The sequence below is a fragment of the Cynocephalus volans genome, chromosome 5, assembly GCF_027409185.1.
Source record: "Cynocephalus volans isolate mCynVol1 chromosome 5, mCynVol1.pri, whole genome shotgun sequence".
Taxonomy (NCBI): Eukaryota; Metazoa; Chordata; class Mammalia; order Dermoptera; family Cynocephalidae; genus Cynocephalus; species Cynocephalus volans.
The window spans coordinates 88376523-88399094 of NC_084464.1; the positions used below are offsets into that span (position 1 = coordinate 88376523).

The window sequence follows — 22572 nt, forward strand, 5'->3', positions numbered from 1 at the left end:
TGTTAATAGTAATATTATCATGTTAGTGAATATATAATTTCAGGGAAAATTGAGAGTATGTAGCTGCTTCTGAAATTATGCTTTTCTTTTATAACTATTGTTACCATGCATAATGTATGTACTTATGAATTATAAAATGGACATTAAAAAGCAATGCCACCCTTTCTATATATGAATAGCAAAATATCTGAAAAAGAAATCAAGAAAACAATTCTTTTACAATAACTACAAAAATTAAGATACTTAAGGAATAATCTTAATCAAGGAGGTGAAAAACTTCTACAATGAAAACTATAAGACCCTGAAGAAAGAAATTGAAGAGGAAACAAATAAATAGAAAGATATCTCATTTTCATGGATTGGAAGAATTAATGTTAAAATGACCATTCTACCCAAAGTGATCTTCAGATTAATGCAATTCCTATTAAAATACCAATGACATTCTTCACAGAAATAGAAAAAACAAGCCTAAAATTAATGTGGAACCAAAACAGACCCTGAATGGTCAAAGCAATCCTATGAAAAATGAGCAAAGCTGGAGACATCTCACTACCTGACTTCAAATTATACTACAAAGGTATAGTAACTAAAACAGCATGGTACTGGCATAAAAACAGACACATAGACAAATGGGACATAACAGAGCCCAGAATAAATTCATGTACCTCCAGCCAACTGATCTTTGACTAAGATGCCAAGAATACATATTGGGAAAGAGACAGTCTCTTCTAAACCCCTACCTCTTACCATATACAAAAATTAACTCAAAATGAATTAAAGATTTAAATGTAGAACCTGAAACTATGAAACTACTAGAAGAAAACATACAGGAAATGATCTAAGACATGTGGCTGGCCAAGGATTTTTAAAATAAGACTACAAAAGCACAAGTAATAATAGCAAAAATAGACAAATGGGATTACATCTAACTAAAAAGCTTTTGCACAAAGGAAACTGTTAATAGAGTGATGAGACCACCTACAGAATGAGAAAAATATTTGCAAACTATATATCTGACAGGGGTTAATATCAAGAACACATAAGGAACTTAAGCAACTCAATAGCAAAAAAACAAATAGCTCAATGAGAAAGGGGCAAAGGATCTCAATAGACATTTCTCAAAACAAGACATACAAATGGCCAATACGCATATGAAAAAATGCTGAACATCACTAATCATCAGGAAAACACAAATCAAAACAATGAGATACCAAGATCATTCCAGTTCGAATGGCCATTATCAAAAAGACAAAAGAAAACAAGTGTTGATGAGGATGTAGAGAAAAGGAAACACTTGCACACTGTTGGTGGGAGTGTAAACTGGTACAGCTATTATGGAAAAGAGTACAGAGGTTTCTTAAAAAATTAAAAATAGAACTACCATATGATCCAGTAATCCCACTACTGGGTATAAACCCAAACGAAATGATGTCAGTATCTCAAAGAGATATCTGCACTCCCATGTTTATCACAGCACAATTTACAGTAGCCAAGAGATGGAATCAACCTAAGTGTCCAACAATGGATGAATGGATTAAAAAATGTGGCATATATACACAATGGAATACCATTCAGCTATAAAAAAGAAAGAAATCCTGTCATTTGTGGCAATATGGATGGAATTGGAGTGCATTATGTTAAGTGAAGATAGCCAGGCATAGAAAGACAAATACATGATCTCACTCATATGTGGAATCTAAAAAAAAAAAAAAGAAAGAAAGAAATGTGGATATTATAGATGCAGAGAGTAGAGCAATAGTTACCAGAGACTGGAGGGGGGATGGAGGGAAGGGAAAACAGGGAGAGGCTGGTACAAAATCCAGTTGGATAGGAAGAATAAGTTCTGATGTTCTCTTGCACAGTAGGGTGACTATGGTTAACAGTTAACTTTTGTATATTACATAATAGCTAAAGGAGAGGCTTTTGAATGTTTTCACCACAAAGAAATGATAAATACATGAGGTGACTGGGACATTAACTACCTTGACCCAATCATTTTACAACATATATGTGCATCAAGCATCAGATTGTACCCTGTAAGAATATACCATTATGATATTTCAATTAAAATAAATATATATATGTTTTTGAAAAGCAGATTTTTCAGCATGGTAAAAAAAAGAAAAAAAGAAAAGTAATGCTACCCAACTGTATCCAACTCAAAACAAACTAAAGAAAATGGGTATACACATATACACATACAAAATGCTGTTTAAGAATTTTTCTCTAATATTAGTGCTTAGTCATCTAATGTCTAATCATTAATGATCTACACCAAGAGAAGTACACATTTGCTTTAAATCCACAACCAAAAAATTATAGATATAATTGTTAAAAATCTAACATTTTGTCCAATTTACCAACTTGCTCATTGTTCTGACTTTCCATATCAAGGTTATAATTTTTCCCTAATTAAGTTTCTATCATATCACAAGAATGCAAGTGTTGAGAGGCTGTAAGGAGATACACATTAACTATTTACATTAAGCAATTTAATGTTTTTTTATTTGTTTTCTTCCAATGTTACACTTCTATTGCTTTTATAATCTTTTGAGAGAATGGGAAATACAAAGTATGTAATAAAAAGTCACTCAGCAAATATTTACCAAAACCCGCTACCATGTTATGTTTGGTGTTAGGAATAAGGCAACCTCAAAGAAACTGCAGACTAGAGGAAGGAAAAAAACCACTAAAACCACTAAACAGAATCTCACCACAGCTTTGTGAGTGATATGACAGGGATACACACACAGGGGACCATCTAAGAACTCAGAAGTAATGCTTAAAGCTAGGTTTTACAAATGAGATTTTAAAAATATATTAAAATACAGAAACAGCATGTGCAAAGACCCAAAAGCAGTGTATTGTATAGTCTAATGAATTTCAGAGTAGCTCAGGAATGAACTATAGTATATGTATGTATGTGTGTGTGTGTAGGCAAGAAAAAAGAATAGGAAAACAGGTTGGTTCCATTTCTACCATACATGTAAACTGTCAAGGAAAAAAAAAAAACACCTGATAACCTAGATAAATATTTCAGGCATCCATTCACCCACTTGGCCAAACTCACAAGAAAGTAAAAGCAATCCTCAGGGCCAAAAAAGAAGTTGCAGAAAACCACACAGTAAAGTAATACTGAAGAGAAGGCTGGCCTCAAGGTATGTGTTAATCTGAGTGGCCTAGAGGCTTAGATTGTGGGGAACAGGTGACAAGGACTTTGGGAATAAACAAGGTGACTAGTTGAAACTAAGACCCCCCTCCCCATAAAGCTGGGATCCTGCCACAGATACTCCCTTAGTAAAATTAGGAGAAAAAAAATTAAAAAGATATCTTCCGGGCTGGCCCCGTGGCTCACTCGGGAGAGTGTAGTGCTGGTAGTACTGAGGCCGCGGGTTTGGATCCTATATGGGGGTGGCCAGTGCGCTCACTGGCTGAGCGTGGTGCAGGCAACACCAGGCCAAGTGTTGCGGTCCCCTTACCGGTCAAAAAGAAAAAAAAAGAATATCTTCCAGCAAAAGGACACAACAGAGAAATCCCATTTACCCTAGGCTCTGCGTAGATGAGGGAGAAATAAATCTTTGGGGCATTTGTAGCTATAGCTTTCTTCTTGTCCAAGTTGGTGATTCAAATTTATAGTACAGATCCACCCTCCAATATCTAAGACCCTTAGGGCCATATATGTTTCAGAATTCACAATTTTTCAGGTTCTATGGGAGTATTATTGTGCATACAGCATATATTAAGTAACACCATGGTATAGTCTGGGCAGTATACCATAATATAATATTTCTGTAGTTCAACATATGAACCTACCTATAGGTAGTATAAAGACGATCTCAGGTCAACTTTTGCCACCGAATGATTTACAAAAAGAATTTTGATTTCCTGAGCTTTTTGGATTTTCAAGTTATGGAAAAGGATTATAGACCTGGACCTAAACTAAATGGGAAGCTCCAAGAGCAGAAAGCAACCTCAGGTGCTGCAGGATGGTAGCACCTACAGGGCCTATCTGAAGCAAACACAACTCTCTCTAGGTAACCCTGTGCTTCCCAGGATTCTCACAGACGAAGTCCTAGCCAACATGACCTCATAGTCTAAAATTACAAGGCATATGAAAAAACATCATTATTGAGGATAAGGCAAAAACAGCAGCAGAAATAGAACTTCATATAATGGCTCTATGAGATAAAGAATATAAAATTAGTTTTGTTTAAAATGGTAAAGAAATAATAGAGGAACTCAAAAATGTAAGCAAGAAACATACATTATCCAAAAGGGGGGCAAATTTGAAAAAATTCAAAAATGAAAAAATAAATGAATAAAATTTAAAACGAAGCTTATATAAAAGCAGACAAGACACAGCTAAAGAGAGAATTAATGAGCTGAAAGACATCTGAAAACAAAGCATGCTGAACAGAAAAGAAAGCATGAGCAACTATTAAAGGTACATTTAGAGATATAAGGATGTAATAAAGACTAACATATATCTAATCATATTTGAAGGACAGGAGAAGAAAGAGAATGGGTGTAGGCAACAATCAATGATAATTCTTGGACTCAGGAAACCAAACAAGTTCCAAATAGGATAAACAAAAGGAAAGCCACATCTTCACACTCATATACTAGAAAAGGACAAGATAAACAGAAGACTTTAAAAGCAGCCATGAAACCAAAAGGATTATCTAAAGCCAGGTAGACTGATAGATGAATTCTTAAGACCAACAGTGGAAGTGAAATGAGTGAAATATTATCTTCAAAGGAAAGATAACTGTCATTTTAGAATTGTACATCCAGATATGCCACCCTTCAAAATCATCAATAAAATAAAGATTTTTTTTAGACAAATAAAAACAGTTTACTAGTAAAGAGCCTCACTGAAGGTGCTTCAGAAGGATATAGTTCAAGAAAATCTTAGACATAATGAAGGAATGGTGAGAAAAGAAGTCAATTACGAGGTGGATGTATCTAAATAAACATTGCCTGTATCAAGTAATAATGTCTAGCTTTGGGGGTTAAAACTGCAGTGGAACTAAAACATTGGGCGATAATAGCATGTAAGACAGAAGTGGGTACAAAAAACATTTTTTCAAACATTTTTCCAATGTTAAAACATTGGGCAATAGTAGCATGTAAATCAGAAGTGTAGCTAAGGTTTCTAAATTTTCCTTCTCTGGGGGAAAAAAAAGAGATACTGATCTACTTTAGACCTTAAGTTTTCATATTAAATATTTAAGGGTAATTACTAAGAGAATAGAAGTAGTATATATCTTCAAACTATAGAAGGTAAAAGTTCAAGTAAAAACTGACACAATTAAAGGAGGGGACAAAAACAAGCATAGAGAAGAAGTAAAAGTCAAATCACTAAGGATATATATGCAATTGTTATTGTGGTGGCAGAAGTAGTAATGGTAATAGTAGTAGCAATAGTAGCAACAGCAGCAATTGTACTAGTAATGGTTAGCAGTAATAGTTGTAGTAATACCTGGTCGTTATTGTATATATGTGTGTCAAGTTCTGGGCTAAGTATTTTACATGCATTATCTCACTCATTGTTACCAAAAGTGAGGTAGGTACTATTAATCTTCATTTTACAGATGTGGTTTATTACTGATATAAACCAAGGCAGAAGACAGCTAAAGAGTAAGATTTCAGGGAGTTTTAAAATAATTGATCATCCACTGGATTTGCCAGTTGAGGGATAACTCTCAAGTTAGTGGCTTGAACAACTGAGTAGGCAATTCCTGGCACCCAAAAGCAATTCGAACATTTCATGCATGAATTAAGTTAATCAAAGACACAGAGGAAAAAAAAAAAGACACAGAATATCCAAAGAGGGGTGGAGTTGTGTCTGTTTTCTTTGGGATGGTGAGTTATCACTAGTTCAAGAAGCTTGGCTGTGGGAAAAAAGCAAGGGATGACATGTTGGTTGCTGGAAGAGGTCACAGAGTCCAAGGAGAGTTGTGTGGGCAGTTTTGTTCGTTTTAAATAGAGATACTTGAAAATGTGTGTAAGAGATAGAAGGAAAGGTTAAACATACGGATGACAGAATAACTCACGTAGAAAGGAGGAGAGTTATAATTTAAAACAAAAGTGCTAATCTTAGGAAAATAGTCAAATGGTCAGGTCAAAAGAACAAAACTACAAAAGTAGGCAAAGATCTAGCTTCTCTCTCTCCCGAGTAGCCAGGAATGGCACATCTCGAAATCCTTCAGAAGACAGTAGATCCTCCTTAAAGATGCATAATAAAGAAACCTTACATACACACTGGGATAGGGGCAGGGGGAGGTCCTCAAACACCTGGGACAAACAAAGAGATAGCAGGAAAACAGCTACAGAAAGACCGTGTGGGCTTCAGGGTACCATTCTCTCTGCAGTTTATTTTGCTGTCACCCAACTGCTCCAGGGAAGAGTCCATCATTTTTATCATTTCTTATGCATAGGTCATCATGCAATTAACACTCAGGTATGTCATTTAACTATTCTCCTCGTTATGAGAAGAAAAAACAAAAAAACAGAGCAACTACAACATTACATAAATGCCTAAGAAAAAACATTTCCCTTCACAAACAAACAATACATTTCTCTAAAAAGATAGACAAATTTATAAAAAAAAAAAAAGAAAGAAACTGAAGAACATATTGTTAATGGCAAGAAATATGGCTTTTCAAATGATGTAAATGCACTATGATTTTATTTGAAAGCTCTCTCAGTATATGCTGGCTCAGCAGTTGAGTCACCTAAAATGCAACTCTGTAAGGAAAGCATTCTCAATCCTTAGGGAATAGGGTTATATGTTACTTCCGACCTTCTTTGCCAAGTTATTGAAACCAAGATAGGCTCTGAAGAACACCCTATCCCAGCATCAACCAATCTGAAGGGAGGAGGTAAGATATTTGAAGGATATGTATTTGTGAAAAGCTAAGAGAGAATCCATGGCAACTAAGCACACAGATTAAATTGCACATAAGTTTTTAGCAGTCATTTATTAAACATTAAAACTAAGGTGGCAATGTACCAAATATCTAGATTTTAACCCAAAATGATACAAGTTATGATATTGCACTTAAGATACAAATTTACCAACTAAATACATAATTTTTAACATATTCTTACATATACACATTTTTCAAATCACTAAAGCAACTTTTAGAAAATCAATTTGCATTGCCAATTTTATATTCGTTCTAAGAAAGTATCTGCTAGTCACATTAATCACCAAAAGGGAAAAAAAAATCTAAAGTGACCCAAATATATTTAACATTATACCATAAAAAAGATTCCTCTAAAAAAGGAGAAAGTAAAAAGATCCAGAAAAAAAAATCCTTTTCCTTCCACGAGCTGACACAAAGCCTGTTTAATTATTTTTGAGTTATTTCTAAAACACACTCCCTCCTCTTACCTCTTTGCCACTCTTCTGCTTCTCCTGCTCCTGCCAACCCTGAACAACAAATGACCTATTTTGTCTACTCCTAGTATACTGAGCATCATCTGAGAATGTCACAGGACTGCACAGATTGGACCCTTCACATATTTATGGTATGAATGATAATCAGATTATTACTTTTCAGAAGCATATTTCTCCTGTCTCTTCTTGACAGCCTAAAAAAATAATATAGTCTGTTCTAAACTATCTCCACACTTGGGCTGGGTCTATTGGTGATCAAAGAGAAGGAACAAAGTGTTCCCAGGTATTGGAAAATGAGAGGGTGTGTTTAGACAATGACATCAGTTAAATGAGGGCAATTGGAATCAAAGTAAAATGTATTTACAGTAAGTTAGTATATGTACTTCTCATAATGAAAGTTACCTTAGTGTTCAGTAATCTTTTATATATTGTTCTACTTAATTTTATTCAGTAAGCTTTGCTTACTTTTTGGATATTTCAGCACTATAGAAAACCCTGTTATCATAGATATAAATATGTGGTATACACTGAATTAGTGTGCAAATGGCATTTCTATAAATCGAAATCCATTTTATATGTACTAAGCAAGTTTATGTAAAGGAAATACACTTTCAGGTTTAATTTTTCATTTTATTTTTACTCACAAAATTTCTTACTTTTTTGTAGCTATTATTTATTTTTTAATCTTAAATTATTTAAAAAAAATTTTTTTTTACTGCTCAGAATTTTTTTTATTGGTTATGAATATTCATGGGATACAAGGCAAATTGTCACCACTCATGCCTAAGATGTGATGGCCAGATCCATACTGGCAGCATGCCCATTACCACAAATTGTGATTATACCCTGTGTCCCCCGCCCAATTATCCCCCCAAGTATCCCCGACCTCCTTCCCCATCCCCCTTTCCCCACTCCACTTTGTATCCCTAGGTATGTTCTCTCCCTCTTTGCAGCTATTTTATGAATAAAATTAAAGCAGCAGGAATTTTGTTGTAATTTGCCAATATTTGCCTTGAATCAAAACACAGTCCATATCTCCTACTACCTTTACCAGATATTCTTATAAGAAATACATTCTTATTTTTTCTTAATTTGGGAGGAACAGAATCATTAATAAAATTCTAGTATCTCTCAAACATGAGATTCAGAACTTGAAGCACTTGCTTTTCATGTCAAATAAGCTCACTGTTAAAAAAAAAAACCCTCAGAAATATGGGGGGAAAATAGGATTTCTGATAACCAAATTGGTTTTTCATAAGTTTTGTTTGATGTTAATAGTAATGTGTAAGTTTGAATTTTGGTGATCTTAAATAGGGTACTATAACAATGTAGCATATATATAGCATCATAAGCACTATTAACTGAAATAAATCTTATACCAGGGCTGCAAAACGATCCAATTTTCCCATGTAGATGTTACTCTAGTTTTTTGTTCAACCTTGACACACTGTGTTGAGTAGGTACTGGGTGCCCTACTGGATCTTTTTACTTTATTATTTGATTTGGGCTATTCTTTAGGCCATCAACTACAAAACAGAAAAGAAAAACTCACTGAAGTGTAAAACAGTTGTAACCAAGAAGAAGAATACTTGTTGAGTCCTGGATGCCTTATATGCTATCAAATAGGTATAGAAAGTTACAAGGGAAAGGAAACAATGATGTACAGATGGACCCCCAAAATCAATGTCAAATTAATACTGATTAGGTGTTTAATTTTCATGTGCAAAGGGTGACATTATTATAGTAGGGTAGGTATGGAATAAAAGTTTTACATAATCCGAAAGTACTGTAAAAATGTAATCCTTATTTAGATTATTAAGGCTTACCATATCCTTTAAATTTAATATATAACTGCTGATTAAGGTGATGGTTTTCTGAATATGTTTTTCCTTCAAGAAACATATTGTTATTGGGGAAAAAAAGGAAAAATATATATGGAAATACATGTAATTGAGTTTCTTTATCTCCACCTTTTCACTATATGTAATTCTGCCCCCAGATGTTAACAGACCATTTCTTTAAATGTGTAAATCATATACCATTAAGCACTGTTTTATAAATCACCATACTTAGCATCAATAATTTTTAAAAAATGAAAAAATTTTTTAAAATGATCTTTTAAACCAGTACTCTAAATAATATTAAATACATATTTCATAAAGATTTTGAGCCAAATTAATCCAATAGCTTAAAAACAATCACAGAACCATAAACTCTGATCTTATAATCTTCCAATCTAAACCCCTAACTAAAAAGTTATATAAAAATCAAACTACATTTTGTGCTCTTTTCCTTCCAACCAATATTTAATATTTTCAAAACTAAAACATTGACTACTTAAGACTGCTTCAGTGACTATAGAGAAACTTGATTATGTACTTGCATGTTTTAATAACAAGTATGATTCACTTTTATAAATGGTATGTTACTGAAAACCTCTGAAAATTACTGAGGTAATCTACTGATTTTTAAAGGAAATTCACAAGAAATTCTGAGCAAAGATGTCCTTTTATAGTGCATATACATATAACAATTTTTACATTCATATTTTCCATATCATCTTTTCTTAGAAAAGGACATATTAGTAGTGTAATACCTATTATTTCAAATTCCACCCAAACGTTAGTTTTAAGTTGAAGATAATTTATGTTTTATGGGAAAGGTAAAATATAAAAAGAAAAGCCACTAACCAATACTCCTCAGTACTTGGTTTTTGCAAAGTTTTCTTTGATATCACAGAGATTACAATATGTGTGTGCCTTGTGATACTTAATTTCACACAAAGCCACACAAGCAGGGAGAGTGTTTTGGAGATCAGACCATTTAAGCTAATATGGTTCCTTCTCCCTGCCCCCCCAATAGATAATATTAGTAAATAATCTATAAATGGCAGTTTATCACAGTGGTTAAAAGCTATGAAAGTTAATTACCTTCCCTGAGCCTATTAAGTGGTGACATATAATAATGTAAAACTAAGTGCCTGGGATATAGAAATTGCTCAATAAATTTTTAGCTCTTATGATTATTCATATTAATAATTCAACACCAATTCCTATTTCAGCTACTTTCTTTTAACATGAAATCTTACCCCTATGTTCCACATCTTCAAAAATCACCTCACTCACTAATATATGCTGGAGATACTGGAAAATCTCCCACCTTCAAATTTTTTAAAAGACTTTTCCAGATCCAAAAGACTATGATGACTAAATATTTAGATCTGGAAAGTCTACATTTATCTGAATAATGTTTTAATGAAATGCAAAAACCTTTGAATGTTCTCTGAAATATATTGATACACTGATTTATCATCTTCATGATAGATCAGCATAGCAAATCCATAATATATACCTTTTTTATTATAAGGATTTTCTAGAATGACATACAGCTTTAAGACACGAATCATACTTCCAGAGTTGGGGAAACTGATGTAAAGTTGGCAAAATGATTCAGCATGCATGCTGCAGCAAAATGAGCTAGTCATGAATTTACAATTCTCACTTCTGTTAGGTGCCTGGCCCTGGTGACCTCTCTCATTCTGTACTGTATATGTAACATATGATACTATAACCAATAAATTTTGTTAAACATTCTCTGAGGAAAGGCATAATTGTATTTTCCCCTCAGATGAGCTTCCAGAAACAAAATTATTCAATTCTATGAGACAACAAGTTTGCAAGGCTGGACAACTCTTACAATGTCCAGCTGTAAGCTTCATCAAGCTCTGCTTATACAGACAATAGGGCTAGAGTCAGTTCTAATACTACTGCCATTTTCTCAGCTGCACAACGGAGACAGTGGGGGAAGGCCTGAGGCAAAAGAACACCAGAAAATGGGCAAAGGAAGCCAGATGGGGAGATAGGTATGGCTATACCTGTGTCTCTCATGCCAACACCAATCTATACCAATGAACATCGTAACAGGACAGAAGATCCTAAGCAGGTCAAAAGGACTGAATAGATCTGCAGAATATATTCTGATGTAGCCTTACTTATGAGGAGTTTCATTACCCAAAGCAGGTGAAAGTCTTTTTCTGTGCCCTCTTAACTCTTTAGTAACAAAAGATTTACTATGTTAATCAAATGAAACATTTCAGAAAGATAAATTACAAACTAGAATGAAGTTTTTTTCCCCACAAAATAACCAATATAAAAGATATTACAAATTAAATGTTTTCATCTAAAACTGCACCATCTCAAAGGCCAGGAGGGTACATCCATTTTGTGACCACAGCATGGTCATTCCACCCAACATTTTCTGAGAATGGGACAAAGAAGTGGAGCAGTATGTGTAAAATGAAATCACCATTATCTATGAAGTACAATTTCCTCATTCAATAGCTTGAATCTATTTCAGTTTGGTGTAGTGACATATGACACACAGTCACACACACCCACACTCACACACAAAACCTCAGCAGCAACACTAAAAAATATATTATTTTAGAACTATCCAAAACGCATTTAGAAAACACCTAGGGTAACATTGACCTTCTGTGAATCCACCTTTTGTTTTGTTTTGTTTTGACTTTGCAACCCCTGATTTTCTCTAAGGTGGCAGAGAAAGAAAAAAAAGGGGGGAGAAAAGCACTTAATCCAGAGTGTACAATTTCTTGGCATCTTATTTTATATACAATATAATATACTCATATTATATTTTTCCCTCCTCCAAGACCTTGGAGGTTAAAAGGAGGAAAATATGGCTCAAAAGGCAAGGCTTCAGGGCTGACCCAAGGCGACACTTCCACAGTTGGAGATGTCAAGCTCAGGGTCAACCTGGCTGGGAGTTCCAAAGGCCACAGCATTATCCACAGGGAGCCCAGGCCGCGTTACCAGCATCCCAGGTCTTGGCCGTGCGCATGGCCCACTTATATAAAAAGATGCTTACAGTCCAGGTGCTTTTTCTTGGGGCCCATCACTTCATGAGTGGTGGCTTTGCAGACCGCTCTTGCTACAGCAGAGCCTGTCACGCTGTACTGAGCGGCGGCGATCCGATCTGTGAGCGTTTGGCCCGACATCTTCTCCGGCAGCGTCTACCGTCTCCTCTTCTGCGGGAAAGAAGAGGAGATGGTCCCACTTTAACCCGGAGACCCTACCCTTTGAACACCCTGGTACTGCCTCCTCCAGGCGCATAACAGTTCTCTCTTCCTCCATCACCGCCCTGGCACCACCTCGGGGCCAGCAACGCACCAAGCCCCGCTCCCGCGACGCGTTCCAGGTGGTCTAGGCCATGAGCAGGGCCGTCAGGGAACCCCAGCGCGGGCTCCAGTCCCAGCATCGTGACACCGTCCCCACACCCCCATCCCCACCCCGCATGCGGCCGGCCTCACCCCTTGGGCGCCCCGCTGTCAATCAGCACCTTCCCTGCAACCTGATCCTCGGGTGCCCGACTAGCCCCGGCGTGCGTTGGGGTTATTACCCGGGCGCCGCGCCCACCGGGTGCCCACCTCCCCGCCGCCGCAGCGTTTCCTCCTAGCAGCCCGCAGGCTTCGGAGAATGAATCGGATACCCAAGCCCTGGCCGCCTGCCTCCTCCTCCTTGTGCTGCAGCAGCAATGGGCTCGTCCTCCCTCGGTCGCGGTGGAGATTATCCTACATGGCATTGCGCCATGTTATGCCCTCGCCTCCCCTTCCTTCCTAACCGCCGCCTTCAAAGCCCCACCGAGGCCCTTCGCCCGGCCCTCTTCCCCCCGTCTCCAAATCCCCGCCGCAAGGGCCTCAGGGGGTTCTGCGGAGGCGCCAGAGTCTCTGAGCGCCTCACCCTTCCAGGCTTTGGAGCAGAGCCGGGCTGACAGCCCAGCCCAGCCCCCAGCCCGCCCTCGAGCGCGCCGCGGAGCTGTCACCCAGTCGCTGCCCTTCTCCGCGCCCTAGGATTATCCTCTCCGGATCCCCGCGCCGTCCTAGCGCGGGGGAGGGGGCCGAGACCCGGCGGCGGGTACTCACCCGGCCTCGGGAGCGGCGCCACCTGCCGCAGGATGAGCAGAGCCTGGGCCGCTGAGGGAAGCCGCGCCGGGTGGGTGTGTACGGCCGCGCGCGGACCCGGTGCCCCGGGGCGCGATGCCTCCAGCCCTGGCCAGGCCCCCACCCTCAGCTCCGCCGTCCCTGCGCCAGCCGCCGGTGGCCGCAAGAGCCAGTACCCGCCCGTCGCCACCTCCTCCGCCAGCGCCGCCGCGTCTCTCTAGCGCTCCGCGCTGCGTCCCCATCCCCGCCCCCACCTCAGCTGTGGCTCCTCCGAAGAGTCAGGTGACGGCGGCGGACAAACCCGAGCCAGCCCTCTGCGGAGCGCCTCGCGGTCCCCTCCCAGCTACACACACACGCTGCGCCCCGGGGCTGCGAGCTTAAAGGCGAGGGGGCGCCGCGCACGAGCATCCCCGGCGAGCGCGAGAACAGAAGAGGGCGGTGGGGAGACAGGCAGGCCGCTAGCCGCCCGCCAGCCCCTCCACCCGCCGGCCCCGCACGCCGCATGCACCCGGTGCGCACGCACCGCGCACACCTGCCCGCAGCCTGCCGGATGCACCCTGCGCGGCGGGGGCGTTGGCGCGGCCGGGCCAGTGGGCTCCTCCGGGTCTGCTCCGGGAAGGCCAAGGCAAGGGCGGCGTCGCGCGCTGCCTGGCAGAGCCCAGCCCCTTCCCCCCCCCACGCTCTGTCTCTAACGTGCCCGCCTGTCAAAGGCAGCCGAGGTCCAGATGGGCAGGACGATTTTAAATGTCAGATTCTGCCGGCTAGCTGCGACCGTTACCCGTGCGTCCTCAGCTCCTCGACTTGTCTCAGTTACAACTGGGAGCAGGGGTGGGCACGTAATTCTAGCCACTTTAGTCTTCAGTGGATACTGAGTTCTGCCGCAGGGACGAATAATTAACAAAACCATTAATCGAGCCCCAGATTACATTCCACAGTAATCATTTGAGTGTATAAGAAAACCTTCTGTACCCTTAGAAAGTGATTTCTGCCAGTTAAATGTAGTGTTTGAACGTCCGTCAATAGAATATCAAGTGCACGAGTGTATTTCTGTTTATTTTTATTTAATTGTACATTTTTATCGGGTACAGTTCGTTTCAATACAGGCATATATTGTATAATGATCCAATCAGTATTGTTAGTATATCTATCACCTAAACTTTTATCATTTCTTGGTGGTTATAACGTTCAAGATCCTCTTTTCTGGCTATCTTGAAATACACAATCCAATATTATTAGCTATTGCCATCCTAGAGCACCAGAACTTATTCTTCCTATCTGACTGCAACTTTGTAACTTTGTATCCTTTTACCAACCTCTCCCCCTCCTTTCCCTTCCCAGGTAACCACTATTCTATTATCTATTTCTTCTTATTTTTTTTCTTTTTAATTTATTTTTCTTAATTGACCCATGATAATTGTATATATTCCTGGAGTACAATGTTATATTTGGGTACATTGACACAGTGTGCAAAATGTGTGAGTATATTTGAATTGTACCCATGAATTTCTAAACAAAGATTTGAACTCAATTAATAGCTTCACATATTTACATTTTGGAAGATTATCTTAACAAAAAAACCTTTAAAAAAAAATTCTCACAGTAGAATCAAGTCTGGACTTCATTTGTGAATTTTCCTGACATTTTTTTCTGGCCATAGGTGGCCTCTGTTCGGCCTTGAGGCATTATATATCTACTTATAGATATCAAAGTTTTTTGTGTGTACTCCTGTGTTTTACTTGGTAAACTGTTCAGTATGCACTCATGATTTCATAACTATGGGAACTGATTCTAGCACTAATTAGAAGGTTGATGACTAAAGAAAGAGCCCAAGACCAACATGGTTAAGTTTCAAATACTACTAGTCTTACCATATGACGCAGTAATATCACACTTAGATATTTACCCAAGGAAGATAAAACACATTTTCATTCAAAAAATTTTAGTCAAATTTTGTAGTAGTTTATATAATGGCCTGGAACAGGAGGAAACCCAAATTTTATTTTACTGGTAAATGGATAAGCAAAATGTAGCATATCCACACAATGAAATACTCCTTAGCAATAATAAGAAACAAACTAACAGCTTGAATGAATCTCAAATGCACTATGCTAAGTGAAAGAAATCTAATCCAAAATACTACCTACTCTTTTGATTTCATTTATATGACATTCTGGAAAAGGCAAAACTATAGAAATAGAAAACATATCAGGTGCAGGAGTGAGGGGAGAGGATTGATTACAAAGGAGCAGAAGGCAACTTTTTGGAATGATGGGAATGTTTTATATCATGATTATGATGGTGGTTATAATACCACATATATTTCTCAAAACTCATCAATTTGTACACTTAAAATTGGTGAATTTTATTGTATGTAAACTTACCTCAATGTATTTGATTTAAAAAAAGAGCTGGAGTGGTGATATTAATATCAGACAAGGCAGACTACACAATAAAGATTATTAATAGGGATAAAGAGGCATATTTCATAATGACAAAAATCCATTGAGTATCTAACAATCCTGCCTGTTTTATATCTAGGAACAGAGCTTCAAAATAGGATGAAGCAAAACTCAATAGCATAAAAAAAAAAAAAAAAGAAAGAAAGAAATAGGCAAATCTGCAGTTATACTGGAGAATTTCACCACTTTTTTCAGAATTGATAGAACAAGCAGACAGAAAACTAAGTGGGGTATAGATGACTTGAAATGGCCCTGTCAACCAATATGACCTAATAGACATTTGTAAAAGACTCCACCCAACAACAGTGGAATACATTTTGTAAAAAGTGCACATGGAACATTCACCAGGATAGACCACATTCTGGGCAATAAAGCTAGTCTCAATAAATTTAAAAGGATTACAATCATACAAATTGATACCAATGACAGATATCTGGAAATCTCTAAATATTTTGTAATTAAACAATACATTCTAAATAACCCATGGGTTTAATTGTCTAAATATTTTGTAATTAAACAATGCATTCTAAATAACCCATGGGTTTAATTATCTCATAAGCAAAATTAGGAATTACTCTGGACTAAATGATAATGAAAATGCAACATATCAAAATTTGTGGGATACAGGTAAAGCAGTAATTAGAGGGAAATTTATAGCATTAAAATGCTTGTATTAGGACCGAAGGCCTAAAAACAGTTACTTAACATCTTAACCTTAAGAAACTAGAAAAAGAACAAATTAATCTCAACATGAGCAGAAAGAAGGAAATAAAGAGTGAAAGAAAGAGAAAAAACACAAATAATAGATATAATCAATGAAACTAAAAGCCATTTCTTTGAAAAGATCATAAAATCAATAAACCCCCTAGGCAGACTGATCAAAGGGAAAAAAAGGAGATGAAACAAATTTCCAGTGTTAGGAATGAAAGGGAGGAAACTCCTTGGACATTAAAAGGATAAGAGAATATTATAAACAACATTATGCCAATAAGCTAGACAATATACATAAGATAAGAAAATAGTGTAGAATAATGGTTCTTCAACAGTCCAGTAATGATATCATGTTACATGTGTTGCTATTAGTTAAGAGATTTTGAACAAGTAACATGTTTCCAATAATTATTAAAATAATACAGTCTGTGAATTATTCACTCTTTGAAAATAAACTGTGTGGATTTAAGGTCAATCCTATACCAGTGTGAAATTACATATGAGCAGAGTGCACTGGGAGGTATGTGGAGCCATGATCTGTCCCCAGTATGCTGCTCATGTCCCTGGTCCTGTGCACAGGAGAGTATCCCACACAGGAACATCCTGTCATGGGTGTTAGCAGAGAAATGTTCGAAAAATCCCTTAACTATGGAAGGGTCATATACAAATCAGTAAATCATCTCAAGGGTGGAACCAACATTTGAAATGTGGGTTGTTTTGGAAGGCCTTACTGAGCTTTGAAAATGGAATATTTCCAGCAGCAAAGATTAGAAAATGCCAGGTTCTTATATCAAGGATAATCTTGTATTACAACCGATCGTGTTATACACTAAGTTGAAAGAAAGAAAATTGACTGAAAGAAAGAAATACATTGAGATAAAGAGAAATTATTTTTATCAACATATTCTTTTTGAAGGCCCAGGCAAATAATAAATAATATTCAATAAATCTTAAGCAAGAATTGACATTTGATATTTTTACAAATTGGAAGATTTTTTTTTATCTCTCTCAGTGGTCAGAAAAGAGGTTAACTATAATAGACACCCAAACATGTTTTTAAAAAATATATATTGAACTTTTTTGTGTGTGTCAATATGCATGTATGTCACCATATAGATTTTTTCTGTCTCTGATCTAATACACATTTTCTTCTGAGTTTAACATTTATTACAGGAAAACCAAATCAACAATAATTACGTATAGACTGAAAATTTATATCAACATGAAGGCAAATGTTTTCAAGCTCTCGGTTTCAATTTATTTGTAAGAGGCAAGAGTACAAGAAACTCTGAGAAATGAAGCTGAAGACAATGATGGGAAATTTACACCTGTTTCCAAACACTGTGATATCGTTAAGGTAAAACTGTAGGGTGATTTCACTCCAGGGATGCTTCTCTGTCAAAGTAGAAAAAAACATATGAGGTACAAACATAACCATATTGGTATATGTCCACTGCTATACACAAATGTGACATCTCTACCCAAACTCAAAAGCAGCTGACAACAAAAAACAAATTTTGATATCCTGAATTCACTTGTACAGAAACAAAAAGATTGCTTCTCTTTCATGACAAAAAATAAAAGAGATCATCAGACTTATAAGAGCATTCTAATGTAGCAAGAAAAATCGTAGGTTGCACAAAATAGTAAGATTGAGATTCAAACAACTAAATAATCTTAGGGAAGTATAACACTCAATCCAAAACTCCATTCAAATTATTTAAAAATAGAAGCAAATGAAGTTTATCCAAAGTATATTTATCCCAAGACAAGACAAACATATTTTTGTCCTACCTAAAATTCAAGTTAGAAATGAATTCACCGTGAAAGCTGGCATAGTCAAAGGAACGTGTACATTTTGCATGCATCATAGTAATGATAACCATTTAAATATGATATTTTCATTTTGCTTCCCTGTTTAAAATCTAATGTGACTGTTCTGGTCATCTGTTGTTGTTAACAAACTTCGTGGCTTAAAACAATTTTTTATTCTCATGATTCTGTGATTAAGCAGGGGTCTGTTGAGTAGTTCTCCTTTGAAGTCTTTCATGTGATGGCAATCAGGTGACATCTGGGGCTGTAGTCAAGGGAAGTCTCTAGTGGGTTTCCCAAGATACAGGAGGGCTATTCACTCCCATGTCTTGCAGTTGAAGCTGGCTGTTGACTGAGAGCTCAGGGGTTTTGACCAGAGCACTTACACCAGACATCTCTATGTGGTTGGGCTATTCATGGCAGAGTGGTCCAGGATAGTCACATTTCTTACATGGTGACTGACTTTCAAGAGGAAACATCCCAAGGTGGAATGTTCTGAGAAACCTAGGTAGAAGCAGTAAGGTTTCTTCTGACTTAACCTCCAAGGCCAGGCAGCATCAACTCTGTTGTATTCTATTAATCAAAAACACGTTAGAGAGTGCAGATTCAAGGGGAGGAGACTATTCTTGGGAGGTTTTGGGGGACCAGCTACCACAGTGGCACACAAAAGTAAACTCTTATGAAGATCCTACAGAGAAAAACCTATACTTTCAGAAATATGAGGTTAAATGACTCACATAAGGTTCATTGAAAACTATCCCCAAATAATTTGCAACTGATCAAAAAATTGCTTGAACATAAAATAATACTTCGAAATATTTCCTCCAGTTGGAATACTCTTCTCTTTCAGATGCCAGGTGAACTCCTATTCATCCTTCAAGACCCCAGGTAAAGTTGCACATGATCTGCAAATCTTTCCCAAATCCTCTATTTTGGCCCCTTCTTTTTGCAGATGAGAAAATTTAAGACTAGAGCGTTTGTGACTTCCTCTCTATCACACAGTGAAGTAATGGCATGCCCAATCCTGAACTTTAGTTGTTGAACTTCCAGTTCAGTGTTCTTTCCACTGCACTCAGTGTTTCTGTTAAAAGGTATAACAGAATCATGGTAGACTCTTATTTCACAGTACTAACTTATTCTTTAGCCAGAAAAGTCCTTTTTAAAATTTATGGGCTGCAAGATGTGGTGGCTAATATCTTAGGTCATAATATTGGACAAGCTCTGATTTGAGTCCCTGGCACTGGCCCTAACTAGCTGTGTAACTTTGGGCAAGTTTTCTAGCCTTTAAATCTTAGTTTCCTCATTTGTAAAATGGGCATGATCAGAATATCCACCTCAAAAGATTATTAATACCATCAAATGAGATAGTGCATATAAAGCCAATAACACAGTATCTGGTACACAAGAAAAGCCCAATAAATGTTATTAACAGTGCTTTGTGAGTAACTGTTGATGGAATGACTTATCTTCTTATTTTATAAATACATTATATTTTTATTATTTTATTATTTGGAACTACAACTCAAGTTTATACAGTTCTTTACTAGTATCATTTCTGAAGCAAATAAACTAATAGTTTACCTAGTTCCTGAAATGTAAAATCAGCTTACTTCAATATTATCATGGAGAGAACTGAGCTACTATTATTCTCTGGAAAAGTAGTCTAGAAACCAGAGTATAAACATGCAATAGTACAGCAATGCTGTTATGAACAATAGTCTATTTTCTTTTTTCAAATCTAAAGAGATGATTACAAGGGATTTTGGAAGTGAGAAGATTTTTCATTGAGAAAGGAGATTAATCAGGAAAGTGTGTCTGCAGAAGGATGTTTCCCAAGTAAACTTCTAACACAGGAGCATCTGATAGCTGAGTCAGCGTTCCTCAACTTCCAGTGTGTCTCTCTTTAGGTTTTCCTCTCATTATTTTACTTTCTCTTCTAATTTCTGTTGCTGTTTGTATTTGTCTACAGCTCAATTTACATTCTGACACCTCTTGGTAATTCATTGCGGGGTAGTATAGACGGGTCATGCATTTGTCTTCGTACAGCTCCAGGAACACAGCAGTGGACTGGGAGAAGAGCTGATATTTCTCACCCTCCCTCAAATTGTGTAACTAGAACATACACATGTTACTGATCAGTTCAAAAAGTTCTCATGCAAAAAATAAGTACATATATGAGTCTTTTACAAGTCAACCATTTCTATTTCTCCAGTAGAGAGAATATTAAAGAGAAATGGAAAGTTTAGCTCATTTGATGTTCAATATAACCAGATAAGAATGAACTGCTGTGTTACTGCATAAACTAATTTTCACTGAAACAAGTAAGGCCTGACTCTTTGTAGAGCATAATGCATTTAACAGTATTGAATTTCTTTCCACTTGCCTCAAGTACTTTCCTTTGTCCAAAGACTTATGCTTCAGATTTTCAGGGGTCGTAAAAAGGACAGAACATTATAGGAGGTTCAGAAAATTAGCAGACTCTACACTTAGTTTTTTTCAATACTTATGCTAGTCTCATGTCAGAAAGTTCCCAAATCACTTTCCCCAAAAGTATAGCAAAACAAAATATACAATTTCCTTTATTTTAAAAGGTTAGTTTGTAGAAACAAGTTTTCAGCCGAGGATTACATTTTCACTCTTAAGGAGAAGAGATAACAATAATGTTAGTGTGCCAGTGATTGCCAGTGGAGAAACCAAAGACTGAGTTGATCCTTGTACTTCTCCAACTTTATGACTGTTACTGACCTGATCTATAGATATTTTCATCTTAAAATTTTATCCTATTCAACCTAAAACTGTCAATTCTATTGTCAGGTGAATGATTTTAAATGTATTCATAGAAACAAAACTCAAGGAATTCTCTGCCATCATCACGCATGGACATGGATGTTTGTTAAGTCTTTGTATCAGATGCTCCTAGATGGACAATATCAGACATGTGCATTTGGTTTAACGACAGACGTGTCAGGGTTCATGGTGCATCTCTTACATCTGGTAGATGTGAAGAGACAGCCAATTTGTTTCCGTTGTTACTGACTTTATTCTACGACCCTTATCAAGTTCACTCAGCGATTTGCTGATAAGAAAAAGCAAACATTGACATTACAAGAAAATCTTAAAGCTTCCATTTCGTGGGCAAAAGTAATGAAGTATGGTTCAAATAAGTAAGTTAATAAGCAATATTTATGCAGCAATGTTTTTTTTTTTTTTTTTTGTGACTGGTAAGGGGATCGCAACCCTTGGCTTGGTGTGGCCCGCACCGTGCTCAGCCAATGAGTGCACCGGCCATCCCTGTATAGGATCCGAACCCGAGGCGGGAGCGCCGCTTCGCTCCCAGCGCCGCACTCTCCCGAGTGAGTCACGGAGTTGGCCCTGCAGCAATGTTTCTTAGGGATATCAAAGTATTTCTTGTTAGTAGAGCTCAAAAATTTGAAGATGTATACGTATGTCTCAGATAACAAATACTGTTGTTTGTATCTTTGAAGTTTTGTTGGGGGTTTTAGCCCTTATCCTGATGTTATTCAGTGAGGGTTATTATTTGTCAACTGCATGGTTTATTGTCGGTTGCTGTCCTTTGCATTTGGAGATGTTATTGATTGCCATTATCACACGATCTCTATTAGGGAGCCATTCTGAACTGTGTACATAAATATTGTTAATTGATTTCCAACTATAAAAATACTTTATGTGGCTGTCTCTACTTGAGACCTGCCTCAGATATGCAACCTCTTGCTTATAAACCCTTAATGATGATTACATTTGCTTGAACACATCATCCTTCAGGGACTATAATCCCCCAGTAGCCCACAGCCTTGCTACTTAGTAGGCATCAGTAAATCCTTAAAATCTCTCTTGTGCTTTCACTAGTTGCAGTTGTCTGAGCTGCAGCTGGCCATCATGGAGGTATTTCCACATCCTTATCCTTATCTATTCCATTCCACACAGCTGTGTGTATAAGGAATCATTTTAATGACAGGGGACTGGCCACAGTCAAGGAACTCATTGCTGGAGAGTCTCTTTTGCCACTTTGTTCTCCATAGTGGTCATCTCAAAGGCTGGATGTGACATTTGTTTTAGTTCTAAGTGTTACTGTCATATGGAAAGTTGGACACATACTTTTGGAGCTCGATACCTCGCTGACTCTACACTTTGCCAGCTTCGTCTTGGCCTCCTTGATTCAGAAAACCAAAGTACTTATTATGAAACAATGCATGAAGTCTTTCAGA

The 22572-nt window shown here is 37.5% G+C and overlaps 1 protein-coding gene across 24 annotated transcripts in view; it reads right to left on the minus strand.

Moving 5' to 3' along the window:
• The window catches only part of SNAP91 (synaptosome associated protein 91), a 147579-nt gene extending 135157 nt beyond the window's left edge, over window positions 1-12422 (minus strand). For all 24 annotated transcript variants that reach the window (XM_063097864.1, XM_063097862.1, XM_063097860.1 and 21 more), the window contains exon 1: window positions 12293-12422. In XM_063097864.1, coding sequence (XP_062953934.1) covers window positions 12293-12422 — 130 coding nt within the window. The remainder of the gene's footprint in view (window positions 1-12292) is intronic.
• Window positions 12423-22572: the final 10150 nt, after the last annotated feature.